At 35.6% G+C, this 21721-nt stretch overlaps 1 protein-coding gene across 1 annotated transcript in view; it reads right to left on the reverse strand.

The window, feature by feature from the left end:
• The window catches only part of CFAP47 (cilia and flagella associated protein 47), a 963244-nt gene that overhangs the window by 468488 nt on the left and 473035 nt on the right, over positions 1–21721 (reverse strand). Inside the window, exons 48-50 of the mRNA XM_069063838.1 lie at positions 14158–14345; positions 7648–7791; positions 6859–7032 (exon numbers count right to left, since the gene is read on the reverse strand). Coding sequence (XP_068919939.1) covers positions 6859–7032; positions 7648–7791; positions 14158–14345 — 506 coding nt within the window. The remainder of the gene's footprint in view (positions 1–6858; positions 7033–7647; positions 7792–14157; positions 14346–21721) is intronic.

Genomic DNA, 21721 nt, shown 5'->3' on the forward strand with positions numbered 1-21721 from the left:
AATAGAAACTCTTGGTTTTGCATACAATCTTTTCCATTTTACTTTGAGAAAATATTCTCTTTTTATATTCATTAATTCAGAATAAAAAATTAACTAATAAATGTAAATGAGAATGTGATGACCTCATCCATAAAACAGAGGAGGATAGTAGAATAAATTGGGAAAGTAAACCCAAAAAATTACTATTTACCATAAATACACTTAAAATATAAATATGTACACAGAGTTAAAGTGATCGATTAGACTGAAACATTATAGTTCAGCATTATTCCAAACTGTGGTGCAGTGGATAGAACATGAAACTAGGAGATAGGAAGATCTAAATTCAAATTCTGATTCAGACACTTAAAAGCTGTGTGACTCTGGTCAAGTCATTTAACCTCTCTATGTCTCAGTTTCCTCAATGAAGTTAATAACAACACCTATTTTGCAAGGTAGTTGTGAAGATCAAATGAATTAACATACAAAACACTTGACAAAGTGCTTTATTAATGCTAGCTTTTACTATCATATTAAAAATCAGGAGTGGCAAGCATGATCTCAGGGAAAGGAAAAGTAAAATAGTTATAATTAAGAGAGGCAAGTAAGGAAATTATATTGTTATATTGTTTCCGGTACTATAAATAGTGAAATAGTCATAATATTGAATATGGTTGGGCCTGTGATGTCAATGCTATAGAGAACTGCCAATTAGGAAGTTTCCTTTACCAAAGCAAATAAAATGCCTTTTCTTCAATTGACTAAAGTTAAATAAAAATATACCAATTACATAGCAACTGGGCACTCACATAAAAGCTAAATGAAATAAAAGAATATTTAGTAAGTAATAAATGATTAGGGACTTCAATCTACGTCTTTTAAATTCAGGCAAAAGCAAAACAAAGAAAATTTTCTGAATACAATGTTAGATCAGATAAGAAAAAGATATGAAAAATCAGATATCAAAAAGTTTTAGGATTAATGAATGGGAATATTAATGAATATACCTATTTTCAGAATTGTGCAGTACCTTTTCCAGAAAGAACCTCATGTTATATCAAAAATAGTACAAATAAATATAAAATGGCACACATCATTTACAAACCTTAACAACAGAAAATATAATCAATAAGGAAAATAATTTAAAATGACAGAATTAAAAGGTGACTCAAGAATATATATATAAATGTTCAAATGGATTTTTGAACTCCTTGATGTAAGTATAGCTTTCATTGAAGCAGATCCCAACCCAATCATCCCTTTTCAATCTGTACTGACACGTGTTTGTTGCTGTTTAGTCATTTTCAACTCTTTGGACCTTATTTGAGGTTTTTTGGGCAAGATATTAGAACAGTTTGCCATTTCCTTGTCCAGCTTATTTTACAGGTGAGGAAAGAAGCAAACAGGGTTAAGTGACTGACCTGCCCAGAGTCACATACCATGTTTCCCTGATAATAAGACCTATGCCGAAAATAAGCCCTCCCCTTACTGTGTAAGATTCCTCTAAAATAAGCCCTCCCCCCGAAAATAAGCCCTATTGAGATTGCTACTGTAGTGAAGGTGATCCCCTGCACTACACGCTACATTACGGTACCCTCTGTATGCACCGTCCCCCCCTCCCCCCCCGTGAAACGCACGCCGCGCTCCGAGCTGCATCCAATCAGAGCTGCAGCAATGAGCGCGTCATACTGTTCTTCCCCAGTGATTTGCTTATTGAATAAAGGTACTTTTTTTTGTTCACATTCACCTGTTTATTAAAATTGCTGTCAATGTTCATTAAAATAAGCCCTCCCCTGAAAATAAGCCCTCTGGTGTTTTTCTGCCCCAAAACAATAATAACACAGTGTCTTATTATCAGGGAAACACGGTAGCTACTAGGGTCTGAAGCCATTTTTGAACTCAGGAAGATTATTCTTCCTGACTCTAGACCCAGCACTCTATCCACCAGCCACTTGTTTATGTTCTTCCAAAAGTTAATTGCAGGGAACTCCACTCAAAGTGCTGGGGCTATGCCTAGTTTTCTATTATATAATGAAGATACAAGTGGGGAAAAAAGGTTTCTACAGTGGTTTTCTCCTGCTCTCATGATATGACAGATCCATCTTATTTTCTGCTCATATATTTCTTTGATAAAATTCCTATTGTTTGTCCTTCATAACTCCTTGTATTTGATGTGATGTAACTAACTCACAATCATTTCATGCTTCTCTATTGCCTTTTGATCCTGAATTTCAGTTTTTTCAGAGCCTGTAGTATCCCATGACTCAACACATTGAAACAAAACAAAAGCAAAAAAGGTTTAAAATAGATGACCCTTTGTTTCCAGTAGAAACTTGTGCTTTGCGGGGCAGCTAGGTGGCTCAGTAAATAGAGCACTGGTCCTGGAGTCAGGAGGACCTGAGTTTGAATCTGGCCTCAGACACTTAACACTTACTAGCCGTGTGACCTTGGGCAAGTCACTTAGGCCCAAATGCCCTGCCTTCCCCCCTAAAAAGAGAGAAACTTGAGATTTGATTGAACAATCAATTGAAAAAAAGATTGCACAATTTCTCAAATGCAATTTAGTAGATTCTCTTGTCCATCGATTCTGGTCCCAACTCAATGTCAATTAGCAATGTATATATAAATACATATGTGTTCACATATGTATATGTATGCTTACATATGTACACATAAATACACACGTGCCTATATACATATGTATATTTCTATGTGTTATTATAAATGTGTGATCTTTGTGCCCAAAGTAACATCAAATATTTAGGTGGTAGGCTAGGTTGAGCAGTGAATAGAGCACCAGCCATGGAGTCAGGAGGACCTGAGTTCAAATCCAGCCTCAGACACTTAACACTTACTAGCCATATGACCTTTCAGCCAGTCACTTAACCCCAATTGCCCTGCCCTACCCTCTCCAAAAATCAAAAGAAAGAAAAAAGGAAAAGAAAAAAATAGGTAATTGATACCCAAGGTAAGTAGAGAGATTGAAAACGGTACCTAGCTGCTCCTAATGAGTTCAAGTCATCAGGCCTAGATAAATTATTAAAGTAACGAAAGAACTGGCAGGTAAAAGTATTAAGACAATGACATTAATCTTTAAAGGACTGTGTAAAAATGGAATAGATACTTCAGTATGAGAGAAGAGTAAATACCACAATTTTGTATTTATAAAAAGAAAAGAGAATAATTTTTCCAACTATAGACCAGTGAGTTTGATTTTGGATGTCTGGCAAAATTTTAAAATCTATGATTAGGTGCAGGTGATCTGTTCTATTGTAGAGAGTACAAGCTTTAACCAGCAAGATTTTGATTCAAATCTTACCTTTGACATTTACCAGCTGTGTGACTCTGGCCCAGTCACTTAGTGTCTATGTGTCTTAGAGGAGTAAGCCCTTAGCACATACTCAGAGACAGTTTTTAAACCATGGCAGTGCAGACAGGGAGTTCTTGCTCTGTTTCCCACAATGATGAAATCAAAAAACCTTTGAATATTTATGCATTGTTAAGAGTATCTTTTTCTGGGGGGTGGAGGTGGGAGGGGCAAGGCAACCAGGGTTAAGTGACTAGCAGGGTCACACAATTAGTAAATGTCAAGTGCCTAGGGGCAGCTTTGAACTCAGATTCCTCTGACTCCAGGGCAAGTGCTCTATCCACTGTACCACTCAGCTGCTGATCTAAGAAAAAAATTCCTAATAATTGGAGATGAGGTCAAAGATTCACTCATCACTAAAGGTACTCAAGCAAAAGTTAGGTGAACATTTGGTGATTATGTTCTAGAGTGGACTCCTGTTTGGAAAAGTCTGAATTAGCTGACCTCTGTTACCTTTAGAAACTAAAAAGTATTGGGGTGGCTAGGTGGCACAGTGAGTAAAGGGCTGGCCCAGGAGTCAGGAGAACCTGGGTTCAGATCCAGCCTCAGACACCTTGGCCAAGTTACTTAACCCCAATTGCCCTCCAAAAGACTAAAAAAGAATAGAAACTAAAGTATTCAGTTCAAAATACATTTTCCCTTTATGTAATATTAACTTTGAGGGTCTTCCTGGCTCAAAGTCTAGCACACATATATATCTTCAAACAATAGTAAGAAACTTGGTAAGCTTTATGTTGAACCTGAAGACATTAATCTTTCCTTATAAAACTAATAATTTAAAAAAAAACTTATGTAGACAAAAAACACAGTTGAGAAGAAGAAAACTCAAATCCTTAGGCTTCCAATTAGTACACAGCATAAGCAGATCACATTTTTAATGAACGAAGCACAGGTATAGTTCTTTAACATGCACCCTTTCTTCAGACTAACAATACTTGTCTCCTGAGAAACCTTTATTCAGAGCAAGAAGCAGCAGGTATAACCAAAGATGGAGCAGCTTATTGGTTTAAGATTGGAAAAAGAGTACAAAAAGATGTATATGGTTATCTAATTAATTTAAATTATATGCATAGTATATTATGTGAAATGCCAGGCTAGATGAATCAAAAGCTGGAATTAATATTGTTGGGGGAAATATCAATGTTTTCAGATGTATAGATGATACTAATCTGATGGCAGAAAGTGAAAAGGTATTAAGAAGTCCCTTGATGAAAGTGAAAGACAAGAGTGTAAAAGCTAGCTTAAAGTTTAACGTTAAAAACAAACAAACAAAACTAAGATCTCAGCAACTGGTTCCATCACTTACTGGCAAACAGAGGGAAAAGAAATGGAAGTAGTGTCAGATTTTTGCATCCTTGGGCTCAAAGGTCACTACAGATGGCAACTTCAATCACAAAATTAAAAGATACTTGCTCCTTGGAAGGAAAGTTATGGCAATCCTGCACAGCACACTAAAACGTAGAGGCATCACTTTACCAACAAAGATCCACATAGTCAAAGCTATGTTTTTTCTTTTTTTTTTTTTGAAGTTGCAACATACAGCTAGCTGTGAGAGTTAGTGTGAACACTTTTGAGAATCCCTTGGAGAGCAAGGAGATCAAATCTGTCAATACTTAAAGAAAATAATTCAGGTCATTCACTGGAAGCTCAAATACTGAAGCTGAAGAAAAATACTTTGGAATAGGACTCACTGGAAAAGACCCTGATGGGAAAGATTGAAGGCAAAAAAGAAAGGGGGACAGAGGATGATATGGATAATACTGTGTAAAAAAATATGAATTTAGACTTTGAGAGAAAGCAGAGGAGAAAAGGACCTGGAGTGCTATGGTCCATGAGGTCACAAAGAGTTGGATACCACTGAACAACAACAACAAAATTATTGTTCATATTTCTTTTTTTTTAATGTAATAAGGTAGATGGCTATGACTAATTAACATTAATAACTAATTATTAGTTATTATAATATTGTTATTATACTATATATAATATATTATAATATTATTATAGTAACTAATATTAAAAGTTGGAAAACCAAATTGGATAGAGAGTTGACCTGGGTTCATGTCCTACCTCTGACACACACTAGCTATGGGATCATGGATAAACCACTTAGCATCTCAGTATCCCAGGCAACTAAAGCCTGTTATCCAACTGTTGTAGTGGAGGGGATTTCAGCATTGAATATCCTTTCCATATCTGTGAATCACAGCTCCACAATGACAGCCACCACAAAGGTAGATTAAAGTAGAGAAGGCAACTGAACAGGAAGGGGCATGATGCCTCAGAAAGAGCACTGAATGTGGAGCCAGAGGATCTGGGTTTGAATTTAAGCTCTGCCACTTACTACATATGTAACATGGGGTAAATCACTTCTAGACTCACTTTACTAATGTGCAAAATGAAGTAGTTGAAATAGGTGATTCCTGAGGTCCCTTCCAGTTCTAAACCTATGATCCTACGAGGCACAGGCTTCCCATGAAGACAGAAAAGCAAGAAACAAAAGAGAAAAAATGTGCACCTGAGTTCCCAGTATACTATTGACCTCAAACTTGAAACTTTAAGCCTTACTCATTTCCCTCCCTGAATTGTCAAATTACCACACGGCTGGTGAATATCTCCAGCTCTACTGAACCCCAGATAGGTCCATGGATAACTTTATCATTAAGTCAGACTAGGTTCTCACCATTTCATCAGTCCAAACTAAGGCTTAAAATAAATGATAGAGATAAGGATTGGACCTGTGATTTCACTGGCAGATCTCCTAACTGAAGAATCTCCCTGTATCAACAAAGATCAGTCTTTAAATTTTAGTTATCTGAAATGGTTGCATAGAGCATTTAATGTTTAAATGATTTGTCCAAGGTCACACAGCCTGTGTGTGTCAGACAAGGAAGTTGAACCCAGGCCTTTTACACTAATTTTCCATCCATGGTGACATGTCTCATCAAGTATCAAAGTAATGGTATTGTTTTTCAAACAAATCAAGTAAAGGCCAAGGAAACATTTTTGATAAAAACTCATGACATAAGTAACTCTGTGCTTCCTCAGGGTTCCATCACCTATTGTTTTTCTGTCATTACTCAGTTTGGTAAATGAAGTAGAAACCATAGAAATTTTGGCAGCTGAGAAATATCTTGTGAAAATAAATGACAATCTGAATTTTTCCTGGGTCTAGTGGGAAAATTGTTTTACATGCATCAATAAAGCTTCCTTCATATGAAAGGATATATTATAAAAATCTCAAAAAACTAAGGACATGTAAATATGTATTATAAAAGTAAATTACTAGAGTATTAAGATGTATAATTTTATGACAATAGTCTTTATAACTTAAAGATACTAATTGTAAGATAGACACTATTAGCCTAAGGAATAGAATTAAAATCTTAGAAATGTTATATTACATTGGTTTACATGATTAATTAAATAGAAAATTTTAAGTATTTCACATTGTGCCCTTTGCAAAATTTAAACACTGAGCAAAATGCATTCAACTTTTCCAAAATGTTTACCCTATATGTCAGCATGTCCTTTGTATAATTGGGCACAATTATGGGCCTCTTTGTCATTTTCCCCACTCGACAATCTATCACAGCATGATCCAGGGGCAGAGGTTTTGTTCCAATCCCTTTTAGTTCAAAGACTTGCTCAATACCATCTGTTTCATTCGATAGTTTAAGTGTGCCCTATGAACAAGAAAGGAAGTAGAGTTTCAGTTGTAGAGGAGTCTTACTTGACTGCCAAACAATCTCTTCTATCCTATTAATCTTGAGTCCAGTTAGTGAAATGAGTTTTCAAGGGTGTGCTATCCACTGACTTCCCCAGATCATGTGTAAATGTTTCTACTGAATTAATGAAGATAAACTTCTGGTGGAAAGCTTTTTTTTGCTCTTTAATTTTTCTAAATTATGGAGTTAGTACAGGCATCTTCATACATATTGATCATATGCTTGTTTACTTCCACAGTAAAGAAATGTGCCTTCCAAATAAATGTTTTCTGAGCCACTAACTCGCCTTAATGAAGAGGAAAACCAAGAAATGAACTTTCTTTGCTCCACTTGCTATTTTTAAACTCCTGAGGGAACAGTTCATTGACATAATGTTCTTTGGGAGTATTTATTCCCCAAACTTAAATATCTATATAAAATTTGATAGGGGAAAAACTGTGGAAGCCATACAAACAATAACAAATTCTTAGAATTCTTAACTTTTAGAAAGTTAAAAACCATCAGTGATATAAAAAAATAGTTTATACATTGCATATAAATCATGAAGAAAAAAGAAAAAACATGAACTCCTACCGTAACCTCACATTCCAGGATAGGTTTGAATGTAAGTGGATACTGAGCAGTTTCTCCGGATTTCACATATAAAACTGAAGGACCATAAAACCAATCCCCCTCTATAGTTACTACACATTTCCATTCAGTCACTGTTTGATTGCTCTGAAACAATAAAAAAATGAGATGTCGTATTTTAATAAAGCTAAAAGTGAGATTTAGACTTGATATCCATTGTGGATATCATCAGACAAGCAGAGTAAAATGTCCTTCTTATCAATGAACAGTTGACATCTGCATAAAATACCAGCTCTGAAGAAAAGTGTATGAGTAAAGTCTTCCTTGTCTTTCAATCACATTGATAAAGGACTGCTTGAATCAAGTTTCTCCCTCCCTCAAGTTCTATTCCAATGAATCTTCCAGCATAGCCACCAAAGAGATTTTCCTAAAGTTCAGATAGGAACAGATCATCATTCTCAAATAAAGAGTGATGTCATCACCCTCCCCACCTCCCAAATAAATTCCAGTGGTTCTCTTATCATGCCTAGTGTTAAATATAAACTACTATATCTGGATTTAAACTTTTTCTAACCTCTTTTCACCCTCTTTCTAGCCCTATCATGTATTAATATTTTTCATGCATTCTCTGGTCCAGCTAAAATGGTCTTCTTATTGTTCCTTACACACAACATTCTATTTCACATGTCCATACTTTCCCAATGGTCATACCCCAACCATGGGATGGAACACACTCTCTCCTTTGGTTATGGAAGTGGGAATTTAAGATCTTCCCTGCCTCCAAGCCTTTTCATAGGCTTAAGTGACTCTGAGAACCTTCCTTTATTTTAAAATAAATTCTTCCCCCTAATAGGCTGAATGTGGTCATATGGAGCCTGTGGCAGGAGGCTTGTTTTTCAGGAATGCCCACATCTTGTTACTTTGTGATTGGGCAGTGGGTCAAAAGGGTTGTGACATTCTCTGAGCCAGGAGAAGGCTATATATACATATATATATATATGTATGTATGTATATGTATATATATACATATACAGAGCAAAACCTCACATCAGGGTGTATATATATACATATATGTATATGTACATATATGTATATATGTGTATATATATACCCTGATGTGAGGTTTTGCTCTGAGACTCACTTTGAGAAGAGTTGTGTAATTTGATCAGAGGAGACTCTGGGCAGCCATTGAGCTCCCTCCCCAACCCCCCTTCCCCACCTTTGAAAACCCAGATATTGGTGCTTCCCTCTCTGGTAACTAACTAGGTATGGATGTAATGGTCAGGCCGCTGGAAGCCTGTATGCTAATCTGTTTCTCTGACTGCATTTTTGGTCTGCTTGTAACCTCTGTATTCTCTGAAGTTTGGGGTGCTGACCTGTTTCCCCTGAACTAGGTAAATGATATATGTTTGATTAAAGCAATATTGTTAACCCATTTTGAGTTGCTTTCCTTTAGAAAAGTAGATCTAAGAACCTGTGTTGGCAGCCACCCTGGGAATGCTGGGGTGTTTGCTGCTACACCTTCAGTCTCTTATTTTCCTAATTCTGAGTGCCACACTTAAAAACAATTATTGCAAAGTTAGATAATGTCCAGAAGAGAGTAACCAAGATGGCGAGAAGTTAGTAAGAATATCATATGAGGGGCAGTGGAAGGAACTAAAAATGCTGAGTCTATAGAAAAGATTTAGGATAGATAAAGAAATAGTTAGAAAGCCTGACTCTGTATTGGAGTCAGGACCAGCTGGGTTCAAGTCCACCCATAACATACAGCATCTGTGTGACCCTGGTCAAACAACTTAGCTTCTCAATGGCCCAGGCAACTCTCTAAGACAAGGATTCTAGAAGGAAAGGGCTATGAGAAATAAGTTGCAGAACATTTCTCAACCTAAATTATTAGAGAAAGTTTCCTTCTGGTTCCTGCTACCTTTAGTGTCACTTAACTTTTGTGATCCCCAGTTTCTTTATTTTTAAAATAAGGAGGTGGAATGAAAGAGTGTCTGCGGTCCCTTCCTGCTCTACTTCTGTGAAACTACATGTAAACAACTGTACAAATCACAAGCTTCCACAAATATATATATATATACATATATATATATATATATATATATATAGAGAGAGAGAGAGAGAGAGAGATCATATGTTATACACACATATATATTACACACACACACATACATTTGTGTGTGTATGAGGAAGTAGATAAATTCTGAAAGGGCTAAGGAGAGGAGCACTAGGACGAATGGGGAGAAGATACAAAGAAGTAGATTTGCACTGAACATAAAGAACTTCCTTAAAATTAGAAAAATTAGATTGTTTTTTTTATTATATATACTGCTTTATGAGGCAAAATATTTTCTATCACTGAAAGCAATCAAGCACGTATTTGATAAACACTTGTCAGAAAGGAAAACGTAACTGGAATTTGTGCATCAGGAAGGTGGTTAAACTAGATGACCTTGAATGTCCTTTCCAATTCTAAGACCCAAATTCTTGAGTCTTTCCTCCTCCAACTCCCCAACCAAAAATTTGAAAGTCATTACAACATAGCACCTACTACCTCATTAAGCTGGATTCCAAATAAATCATTAACCTGTACATTTTAAAAATGCTTTTTATCTTTAAAAACCATTTCATATCATTTTTTCACTTGATTAAAAAATACAGGTTTATGAAACTGTTTAAGAAAAATATCACGTATAAATAACTGCATGGCTGGTTAGGCATCCACCAGTGGTACAAGTTGCAATGTGGCTCAAAGCACATAGGAATCCTAGGTGTGAATCTCTCCTTAAATTTCCATAGGGGTCAAATTAGGTTAAAATGAATATTAAAAGCAGATTTGGGGGTGGATAGGTGGTACAGTGAACAAAGCACCAACCCTGGAGTTAGAAGGTCCTGAGTACAAATCCTGCCTCAGACACTTAACACTTACCAGCCGTGTGATCTTGGGCAAGTCACTTAACCCCAATTGCCCTCCAAAAAAAAAGCAAGGAGATTTGAAGACAAGGAGATGTTACAAAAAGAGGAGGCATTTAGTTTTAGGGTGTTTGTAGGAGTGAAGATGGAGGCTTCATTCCATTTAAAGCTATGTAGTGCAGAAGATAGAATGCTGGGTCACTTATTTTATTAAATGAAAAACAGTGTAAGTTCCCCTCAACTAAAAAAATAAAATAAAATAAATGTTGTTCTCCTGGACCATATGACAGGAAACAGAAATAAACATGCCAAGCAGAGAAAAGTTCACATGATCAAGACAGCTTCCCCTGCCCCCTCTTTTGTTCTTTTCCTTTTTTTTGGAAATCAAAACCCTACTTCTGGGGGAATTCCAGAGAAGTTGGTCAGAAAAAAAAAATAACAAGACAATTAATTATTCCCATTTTGAGGCTACTTCTTCACGTCTGGGGACAAAATGTAACTCACTGATATTTCCAATTCTGCCAACTCCAAAGAAATTGTTAGGTAAACCAGAAAGTTACAATTTGTCAATAAAACTCAATTTGTTTAAAATGATCATTCATATTTCTATATCCTATTTGTGGTGGAATTCAAAATTATTATCTAGTATTGAATCAAATAAACTGCAGACAAATTATTCTTATAGTTCAAGAAGGTTTTAAAAAGGCATTATTAAAATAAATCTCATGTATAGAGAAAGAAAATGCTCATTTTATGCAAGTAATAAAAGCATATTTTAATGCTATATTATATTAAAATACATAGGACGGGGCATAGGCAAAATTTTAAAACAAGGTAATAGATTTTGAGCTGGCAGAGACAATATAGACTATTTAGTTTAACTATCATCATTTTTTTGTTGTTGTTTAAACTGAAGCCTAGATAGATTTGGTAACATACTCAAGGTCAGACAGGTCTTAGATGATAGAGACAAAATACAAAAACCATATCTTCTGATTAAAACTCTAGTGTTCTTTCTCCTGCTATGGACAAATTTTTTTTAAACTCTTAAATATTTATAAATATGATGGAGTCTCTCTTTTTTGATAAATGCTAGTCTAATTCCTTTAAGATTTGTTCCTCTCATTCTTCAGCAACCCTTTTGTAATGAGAATGTAAATTTTTAAGATCTTCCCTGCCCCTAGGCTTAAGTGCACCTGGAACCTGTGGTAGGAGGCTTGTTTTTCAAGAGAAACTTTGTGATTGGGCCATGGGTCAAGAGGGTTTTTACATTCTCTGAACCCGAAGAAGACTATATAATCCCTCATGTGAGGCTTTTTGGGGGGCTCACTTTGAGAAATATTGTGTGATTTGACCAGATGAGACTCTGGGCAGCTATTGAGAGCCTTCTGGCTGTGAAAATCCAGATGTTGATGCTTCCCTCTCTGGTAAATGTGATTAGGTATGGCTGTACGTAATGGTCAGTTGGAAGCTTGTCTGCTTGATATGTTTTTCTGTTTTCTTGTAATTTCTGTCTGTATACTCTGAAGTTTGGGGTGCTGACTTTTTCCCCTGAACAAGGTAAATGATATATTTGATTGATTAAAATAAGCTTGTTAACCCATTTTGAGGCACTTTCCTTTAGGAAAGCAGATCTAAGAACCTGTGTTGGCAGCCACCCTGGGGATGCTGGGGTGCTTGCTGCTAAAAATGGTGTCATGAACAGTATCTGCAGAGAAAAAGGAAAGTATGGGGGATGGGATAATTGTTTCCCAGTTGTGGTAGCTGTGACTCTGTGGAGCCATGGAGAGAAGAACAGCTGGCATGCTGACTTCACTGAGCTGAGAGCAGGAATGGTGAGTTGCCTGCATTGGGACCTGGGCAGAAGCCAGGAGTAGCTGCCTCCTGCAGGAGGAGAAGGAATCCAGGAGTTCAGAATTCAGCCACAGGACAAGATAAGGACTGTGCAGCAAAGCAAGGGCACTGAATGTGTTTCCTTGCTGCATCCCATAGTTTGGGACCCAGGGAAAGGATGGACTTGTGTCTATGGTGGGTGGGTGAAGGGCCATAGACACGCAAGGACCCCACCCTGTAGGTTTTGTTGCCCAACCTCCTCTCAGGACTTGGAAGCAGGAGCTGGAGTAGTGTTAGGGGAAGGACACCACACCCCCCCCCTCCCCCTAAGAGAATTATATTTGGACATTAAAATTTGGACATTTTGGATTGAAGAGATGCACCTGAATGTACTTTGTGTTTGTTTAAGGCCCTGTGGCCACTTTGGTAACTTTAGTTATATATCTTGCAAATGTGACCTAAGAGATGTTTAGTGCTAATTCAAATGTAAATTGACTATGCTATGGGCATGAAAGATCTTGGGGCTTAATATAATGGGAATGTAAATTTTTAATATCTTCCCTGCCCCTAGGCTTAAGTGCACTTGGAGCCTGTGGTGGGAGGCTTGTTTTTCAAGAGATACTTTGTGATTGGGCCATGGGTCAAGAGGGTTGTTACATTCTCTGAGTCTAGAGATGGCTATATAAACCCTCCTGTGAGGTTTTGCTTTGGGGCTTACTTTGACAAATGTTGTGTGATTTGACCAGATGAGACTCTGGGCAGCTGTTTAGAGTCCCCTGGCTTTGAAAACCCAGATGTTGATGCTTCCCTCTCTGGTAAATGTGATTAGGTATGGCTGTATGAAATGGTCAGACAGGTGGAAGCCTGTCTGCTTGATATGTTTTTTCTGTTTTCTTGTAACTTCTGTCTGTATACTCTAAGGTTTGGGGTACTGACTTTTTCCCCTGAACAAGGCAAATGATATGTTTGATTGATTAAAGTAAGCTTAACCCATTTTTAGGTGCTTTCCTTTAGAAAAGCAGGCCTAAGAACCTGTGTTGGCCGCCACCCTGGGGACTCTGGGGTGCTTGCTGCTACACCTTTGTCCCCCTTTTTTAATAATCCCATTCATTCATTTCTTTGTCAGGTTCTCATTTCTCCCAGAAACTCAGAGCCTTCAAGCTCCGACCTTCTCCCCTAGCCCACTATACTAAGCATTGCTTCCTGCTCATGCTCTTCATATATCTAGAGTTTACTAGAATTGTATCTCTTTCCATCAGAAAATTCTTAGGTTACTGGATAAATAACCAATTAATTTGTTAGTAATAATATAATGGTTATATTCTAACAAATATCTATAGTTCTTTAATCCAAAAGAATAAGCAGGAAAATTTCAGAGTACATGAAAATCTGGTGAGGGTAAGAACCATAAATAGAATGGGACAACTGCAGGTTTGCATCAGCATACTGTATTTTGGAGCAATACTTTCAGTAGGCAGAATAGAAAACAATTGAGTTTAGGCACTTAGCAAGAGTAATTAGGTAACAGAAGTTACTTGAAGGTACATTAGAAGTCATTTGTTGCAGGCCCAAAAATGCTTCTTTGCAACTATGGCATTGGCAATAAATGAGGATTGGGAGTGGAATTTACATGTAAGTAGTTAGAGACACACAGAACTGACCTTAAAATTCTAGTGTCAGGAAGCAATTCAGGCTTTTAAAAAGAAATTCCTTTAGTTTATAAAAATAATTAATAATCAACTTTAAGGAAAAAAATAAACTTACTATTGGAATATCCTGAGTCAGTGGTTCAAATGCTGGCGTTTCAAACTGAAATTTGGCCTCTGGACAGTCGGAATTCACTACACACTCAATGGAAAAGAGCCGAATATCACGTGATGACCTCAGCAAAATAAAACAAGGATATCGTCCAGCAGTGAGAGGAACAAATCTTAAAGGAAGCAAAGCATGGTCTATCAAAAAAGAGAGAGAATAGATCAATTTATAAATATATAAAAGTCAAAGCATACTTTAAAACACTTAAATTTTAAAAATATATAAAATATAGAAATAAGCTATCAAAACATACGGTATGATGAAGCTGATTTCTTGGTTTAAAAGGAGAGACCTAAAACTTTGATGCAATTTTGAAATAGAAATGCTTTGCTAAGCACCTATGATGAAAATAAAAATTCCCACTGGAACGCAACTCTTAATTTTACGATATTGAAAAAAAAATTATTGAACTGTCTAATTGTTCTTCCCTTATGGGTACATTTGACAGTTTCCAACTGCTAAGATAACAATGATAAATGCTTGAATATACACACAGTGGTAACTATCCACACATGTGTGTAATTATTTAGAAGAATTATTTGATGTTTACATATCTGTAAATGATTAATAGATACATATATGTAATTAGTTAACAGAAGTTAATTGAGGGTATATTCAGAGGCATTCATCCCAAGCAAAAAAAACTGCTAGTTAAGGCCATGGTGTGGGAGATAATTTGTAACAAATGAAGAATGAAATTAGTATTTGCAAACTTCATGCTATGTAAGTAATGAGATACACATATAATTGTGTATATTATATATATATATAATGCCCTTGAGATTCAGTGTCAGAAAGAAACTCAGGCCTTTTTTGTTGTTATTGTTTTTAATTTAGGTCACAAAAATAATCTAATCGATAAATATCAACTTTAAGGTCAAATATATACATATATTATATATGTATACAATAATTTATACATATGTGTATGAGTGTATTTATTTTCACCCCAAGTTAAATAGAATCAATATAGGCTAAAGAAAACTAAGAGTTGCTAAGGACCTATTTCTCCTCTCTAAACTTACAGAGGCAGATGTGAAACCAGTAATAGAGGTAGACAAAATTGGACTGACCCGAAAGAGACCTTTGGCTGTGGAATAGTTAGTGGAAGAGGAATAGATTAGGAAAACAGTATCCTATCATATTTAAGTATATATTTCACACTTCTTTTTTCACAGCTATTTTACTTCCTATCAGAATGGGATTAAGATATAATTTTATATTGTTTGGTGATAAACCTTCAGTAAGACAATTTCACCCCAACTCATCCTCACAGAAAGTACATGGTGATAGAAAGGTTGAGTTCCCTTGCTGTTTAGAATTTCTTTCTTTATATTTTTCCTCTATATATTTTGTGCTTAAGGTGAAAAAATTTCTCCCAACATCTCTCTCCCTTCACCCTTGACCCCTCCCAGAGAGCTGTCCTTATTAACAAATAACATTTGGGGGGAAAGGGAAAATCAATAAGCCAGTGAATATTTTGAAATAAATACAGGTATGTATGTATGTTTAATATATTACATGTATATGTTTTCATATCTAGGAACCTAGCACCTTTGAGAAGAAATGGGCTGTTGTGTCTTCTCATATCCCTTCTTTGGGGCCTTGTTTTTCTTCTTTTTGCAATCATTCAATTTTAGTTTGTGATTGTTCTCTTGATTTGTATTATTTTAGTCGTGTATATTGTTTTCCTGACTTCTTATTTAACTCTGTATCAGTTCGTGGAAATTTATTTGTGCTTCTCTGTATTCATCACATTTGCATTACTTATAATACAGCAATATTCTATTATAATCATGTAACACAATTTGTATAGCCATTCCCCAATTGATAGGTATCTTCTTTATTCTCACAAAAGGTGCTGCTATAAATATAATAATGTATATGGGGACTTTCTCTTTATCAATAAGCTCCATGGAGGTATAAGCCTTGTTTTCACTTCTGGGCCAAAGAATTTGGATGTTTTAGTTACTTTTTGCATAATTACAAATTGTTTTCCAAAATGGCTTTACTGATTCATCAGTACACAAATAATATTCTAGTGTGCCTGTCCTCTAAAAATACTCACCCTAAATGAATTTATCTTTCCAGTTTTCTGGGTGTGCATTGAAATTTCAGGATTACATTGATTTCCATTTCTTTTATTTTAATTATTTAGAGTAAATCTTCTTTTGATGGTTAATAGTTCACAATTCTTGTGTTGAGAACTATTTGATCCATACACAGGTACATAAACCTATAATTTTTGTAAAAATTTTATGTGCTGCTGAGATTTATGTATATATCTCAAGAGACCCATTTGGAAGGTGCCATAAGACACTTACCTCCAGTTTCTATAGCAGTCTGTTTAAATCTATATTGCCCCTCTTCTTTATTTTTCTTTTAGATTTATCAGTATGAGAGAAGTACGATAAAATCTCCAGTAGTATTGCATTGCTGTCTATATCTTCTTGTAATTTAATTAGTTTTTCCTTTACAAATTTAGATGATATGATATTTGGAGGATATAATTTAAATATTGATGATGGTCAGTTTCTTTTCCTTTCAACATAATAGTTTACATACATACACACACACACACAATTTTTTGTTTTTTAGAAAAAGCTGGGGGCATACTGGATTGAATGCCTGACCTGGAGTCAAGAAGACCTGAAGTCAAATTCAGCATTAGACACTTACCAGTTTTGTGATAACAGGCAAGGCACTTAAACTCTGTCTCACTTTCCTCAATCTTAAAACAAAACAAAACAAAAAAATGGGGGATTTTTGTTGTGCCTGCATCACATGGTTGTTGTGAAGATAAAAAAAAGATAATATTTGAAAAAGTGCTTATCACAGTGCCTGGCACTTGGGACTATGTAAATCCTTATTCCCTTCATGCCCCCTATCTATGCATTTTAATTTTTTATTTGTCCAGTAGTATGATTATGTACTTTGAAGGTAGTATTCTTCCTTTTTTAAGGTGCTTAACTGAATTTTTATTATTATTAATTTATTTTTAGTTTTCAACATACATTTCTACAAGATTTTGAGTTCCAAAATTTCTCCTTATCTTTCCCCTCCCCCACCCTGAGATTGCATGCATTCTGATTACACTTTCCCCCAGTCTGCCCTCATTTATATCATCCCCCCCTTATCCCCTCTCCCCTTATGTTCCTGTAGGGTAAGATACCCAGTTAAATGTGTATGTTATTCCCTCCTTAAACCAAATCTGTGGAGAGAAAGGTTCACTTATTTCCTCTCACCTCTCCCCTCTTCCTCCATTGTGAAAACTTTTCTTGCCTCTTCTATGTGAAATAATTTACCCCACTCTGTCTCTCTCTCTCTCTCTTTCTCCTTCTCACAGTATATTCCTCTTTCTCACTCCTTAATTTTATTTTTAGATATCATCCCTTCATATTCAACTCACCCTGTGCCACTTATCTACCTTTTGACTTTCTTTCCTTCTTTCTTCCTTTCTTTCTTTCCTTCTTTCTTTCTTTCCTCCAAATACGCAAATACTGAGAAATGTCTCAGGATTTACAAATATCATCTTTTTTTGTAGGAATGTAAACAGTTCAACTTTAATAAGTCGTTTATGATTTCTCTATCCTGTTTGCCTTTTCATGCTTCTCTAGATTCTAGTATTTGAAAGTCAAATATTCTATTCAGCTCTGGTCTTTTCATCAAGAATGCTTGAAAGTCCTCTATTTCATTGAATATTCATTTCCCTGAAGTATTATACTGAGTTTTGTTGGGTAGATGATTCTAGGTTTTAATCCTAGCTCCCCTGACCTCCAGAAAATCATATTCCAAGTCCTTCAATTCCTTAATGTAGAAGCTGCTAGATCTTGTGTTATCCTGATTGTATTTCCACAATACATGAATTGTTTCTTTCTGGCTGTTAGCAATATTTTCTCCTTGTCCTGGGAACTCTGGAATTTGGCTACAGTATTCCTAGGAGTTTTCCTTTTGGGATCTCTTTTAAGAGGCAATCAGTAGATTCTTTCCATTTCTATTTTACCCTTTGGTTCTAGAATATCAGGGTAGTTTTTCTTGATAATGTCTTGAAAGATGATGTCTAGACACTTTTTTTGATAGTGCCTTTCAGGTAGTCCAATAATTTTTAAATTATATCTCCTGGATCTGTTTCCAGGTCAATCATTTTTCCAATGAGAAAAATGCCTCATATTGTCTTATTTTTTTCATTCTTTTGGTTCTGTTTTTATAATATCTTGATTTCTCATAAAATCATTAGTTTCCATTTGCTGCATTCTAATTCTGAAGGAATTATTTTCTTCAGTGAGCTTTTGGATCATGGATTTCAAAGTCTGGAAACTGACTCAACTGCCAGCAATTCAGTCCCCTGAGGCCTGCTCCAGCCCTGTCTGTGCGTTGAAAGACCATGCTGGACTAGGCTTGATAACCAGCCGTGGGCAATATACCCTTTCTTTCAACCTTCCAGGCTGTCTTTGGCTGGAAATGTGTTTCTTTCTGCCTTTTTTTTTTTGGTTCTCTAGCTTTAGAATGTGTTTAGAGTCATTTTTAAAGGTGTCTGAAGGGGTTTGGGGGAGATCTCAAGTAAGTCCCTGTTTTTCTCTGCCATCTTGGTTCTGCCTCCCCTCCCCCCCAATTCTATTCTTGATTTTTTGAATAAACTAATTTATAACAAATTTTGTTTTAGTCCCTTTGTTGGTTAAATGTATTCTTATAAACAATACATTATGTGTAGGTGGAGGGGTTTGTTTGTCATTGTTTTTATTGAAGTGTTTATTCTATCCACACTTAAAGTTATGAATATTATATTTATTTTGTTAGGTATTTGGTACATTATTAACATTTTCTTCATTTGTGTCTATTTTTTTTCTAAATTAGATTTTTTTCTTCCTTTTCTGGTTAAAGAGAGAACATCGTTTCTTCAGTTAGTTGAACTAAATCTCCTTTAAGGAATCACTATCCCACCAGCTCACTTCAACTCACCCTTAAGCCTCAGCCCCTCTCATTTGTCACCATTGCCCCTAGATTTGGAAGTTTATTTAATTCCTTTTCATTTCCCCTTCTGAATCTTCATGTATATTCACACATGCACTTTTTTTGTCTCAAATTACCCAAAAATTTCTTTCTTCTCTTCCCCTTCAATTTCTTTGGTTTATTAGAAGGTTCTTTCTTAATTTTCATTTTATTTTTTTTTTCCTTTTTGGAGGGGGGGGAGGTAGGGCAATTGGGGTTAAGTGACTTGCCCAAGTTCACATGGCTAGTTTTGTGTTAAGTGTCTCAGTACTCTCTTGAAGTAGGTTATTGTTCATGGAGGCACAATACACTCATAGGGGTCTCTCTAAGAACCAAATCCTTGTAGATTATATCCATTGTAAACTTTCCATTTCCCAATACAAAATATCTATTTCTCCCCAGGAGAGATCTCCCATGGGACCTCCTCATAGTGCTGTATTTATATTTCCCTCTTTCTTTCCTCTTCTTTCTATCTACCTTTTACCACCTCATCCTTTATTCTGTATGTCTTCTTCCTAAGAAACTATAGGAATTATTTCCTTTCACTGTATGATTGCTTCATTAGACATCATTGCACATTATCCTCTAACATATCCTTATCTCTCCCTTTTGTTACACTAAAGGGTAGTTTGCATTTTTTTCCAGTTACACATAAAGATAGTTCTCAACATTCATTTTTATAAGATTTTAAGTTCCAAATTTTTCTCCTTTCCTCCTTCCCCTCCCACCTCACCAAGACAGTAAGCAATCTGATATAGGTATAATCATGCTAAACATATTTCTATGCTAGTCATGTTATGAAAGAAAATCAGAACAAAAAGGGAAAAACCATGAGAAAGGAAAAAAAACAAAAAATTGGGGAGGGGAAGTGAATAATAGTATGCTTCAATCTACATTCAGATATCATAATTCTTTGTCTGGATGTGGTGAACTTTTTCAATCACAAGTCTGTTAGAATTGCTTGGATCAATGAATTTTTGAGAAGAACTAAGTCTATCATAATTAATTAATAATTACACACAATGTGACTGTTACTGTGTACAATATTCTCCTAGTTCTGCTCACTTAACTCAGCGTCAGTTTCATCTCAGTCTTTCCAGGTTTTTCTGAAATACACCTGCTCACAATAGTATTCCGTTACATTAATATACCACAAACTGCTTAGCCATTATTTTACCTAGTTGTTTCTATGACCTATTTTGAAGTCAAATAATTACCTCACTTTTATTTTATTGTTTTAGGAATGCTCCAGTAGCCTCTCTTTATGTAGCCCTGAATGTTGAGGTGAGTTGGGGAAGGAGTTATGAGAAATTTGGGGATGGAGATTAGTGTTCTCTGCTGCTAATTCATCTGGTTGTTTTCTGATCAGACTTGTTAGTGTTTTGACTTGGAGAGACAACTTCAATTACTTTACTTCTTCCATACAATTCTTCTATTGGGGAGAATCCAATGCTTCTATTGTCATGACTTTGAAAATTCATGACAATCAAAGACAGTATCATTATGTTTGACCTGGAAAAGTTGCTTAAAAATTCAAAGGACATTGGTAACCAGATGAGTGTAATAGAATTGCCCTTGAAATTGTTATGTGTGAGATATTTGTGCTGTTAAAACTGCAAACTTAGAATTCTATCAGAGAGTTCTATGAATCCATTTACATTCTCACAGGAAAAAATAAATAAATGAATGAATTTCTTCTGGATATGGAGTCAAGGAAATATATTACTTGTACCTTGCCTTAATTTGATCTCAGGAAGCAAAGAGACATGTGAAAGTACAGTAAAGGAAGAATGACAAATCGATTTCTAATTTTCCTCACAAACTGTACAGATCAGTGTTTTTCCATCATGAGTTGATCTAAAGACAGCAGTATATAATCACAAAAATACAATATAAATACAAACACTTAATAGCAATAGTATTATTACCAAAGTTAATGTGCCCAAAGAAAGAAATTAAATGATTCCCTTTGATACTGCTTCAACTTTATGTGTAGTTCAAAATTACTACCACAATAAAACAAATACAAGCTTCATTTAATAGTTCTAACACTTGAAACCAGGGAAATGAGAATTATCACTTGACACTTCTTTTTTTCTTATTTTTTTCCTTTGGAGGGGGGAAGGTAGGGCAATTGCCATTAAGTGACTTGCCCAAGGTCACACGGCTAGTTTTGTGTTAAGTGTCTGAGGCTGGATTTGAACTCAGGTCCTCCTGACTCCAGAGCCGGTACTCTATTCACTGTGTCACCTACCTGCCCCACACTTGACACTTCTTAAGAACAAATCATCATCTTTTAGACAATAGAATTTCTTTAATTTAACCATTTTTATCACATGAATAATTATTGATAAAATAGGAATAAGGCCTTCCTGACTAGAAGCTGGGGACGATAATAAATTATCTTTTCAATCACTTTCTATAAAAATATCATTAAAAAACTTATCTACTCCCTTCCAGATACACTATATACAATGATATTGTCCTGTTGCTGTTCCTTACACAAGATACTCCACTTTCCAAC

This window comes from Petaurus breviceps, unplaced genomic scaffold, assembly GCF_028583685.1.
Source record: "Petaurus breviceps papuanus isolate PSGF00001 unplaced genomic scaffold, PetGlider_PUasm1.0 90603, whole genome shotgun sequence".
NCBI lineage: Eukaryota > Metazoa > Chordata > Mammalia > Diprotodontia > Petauridae > Petaurus > Petaurus breviceps.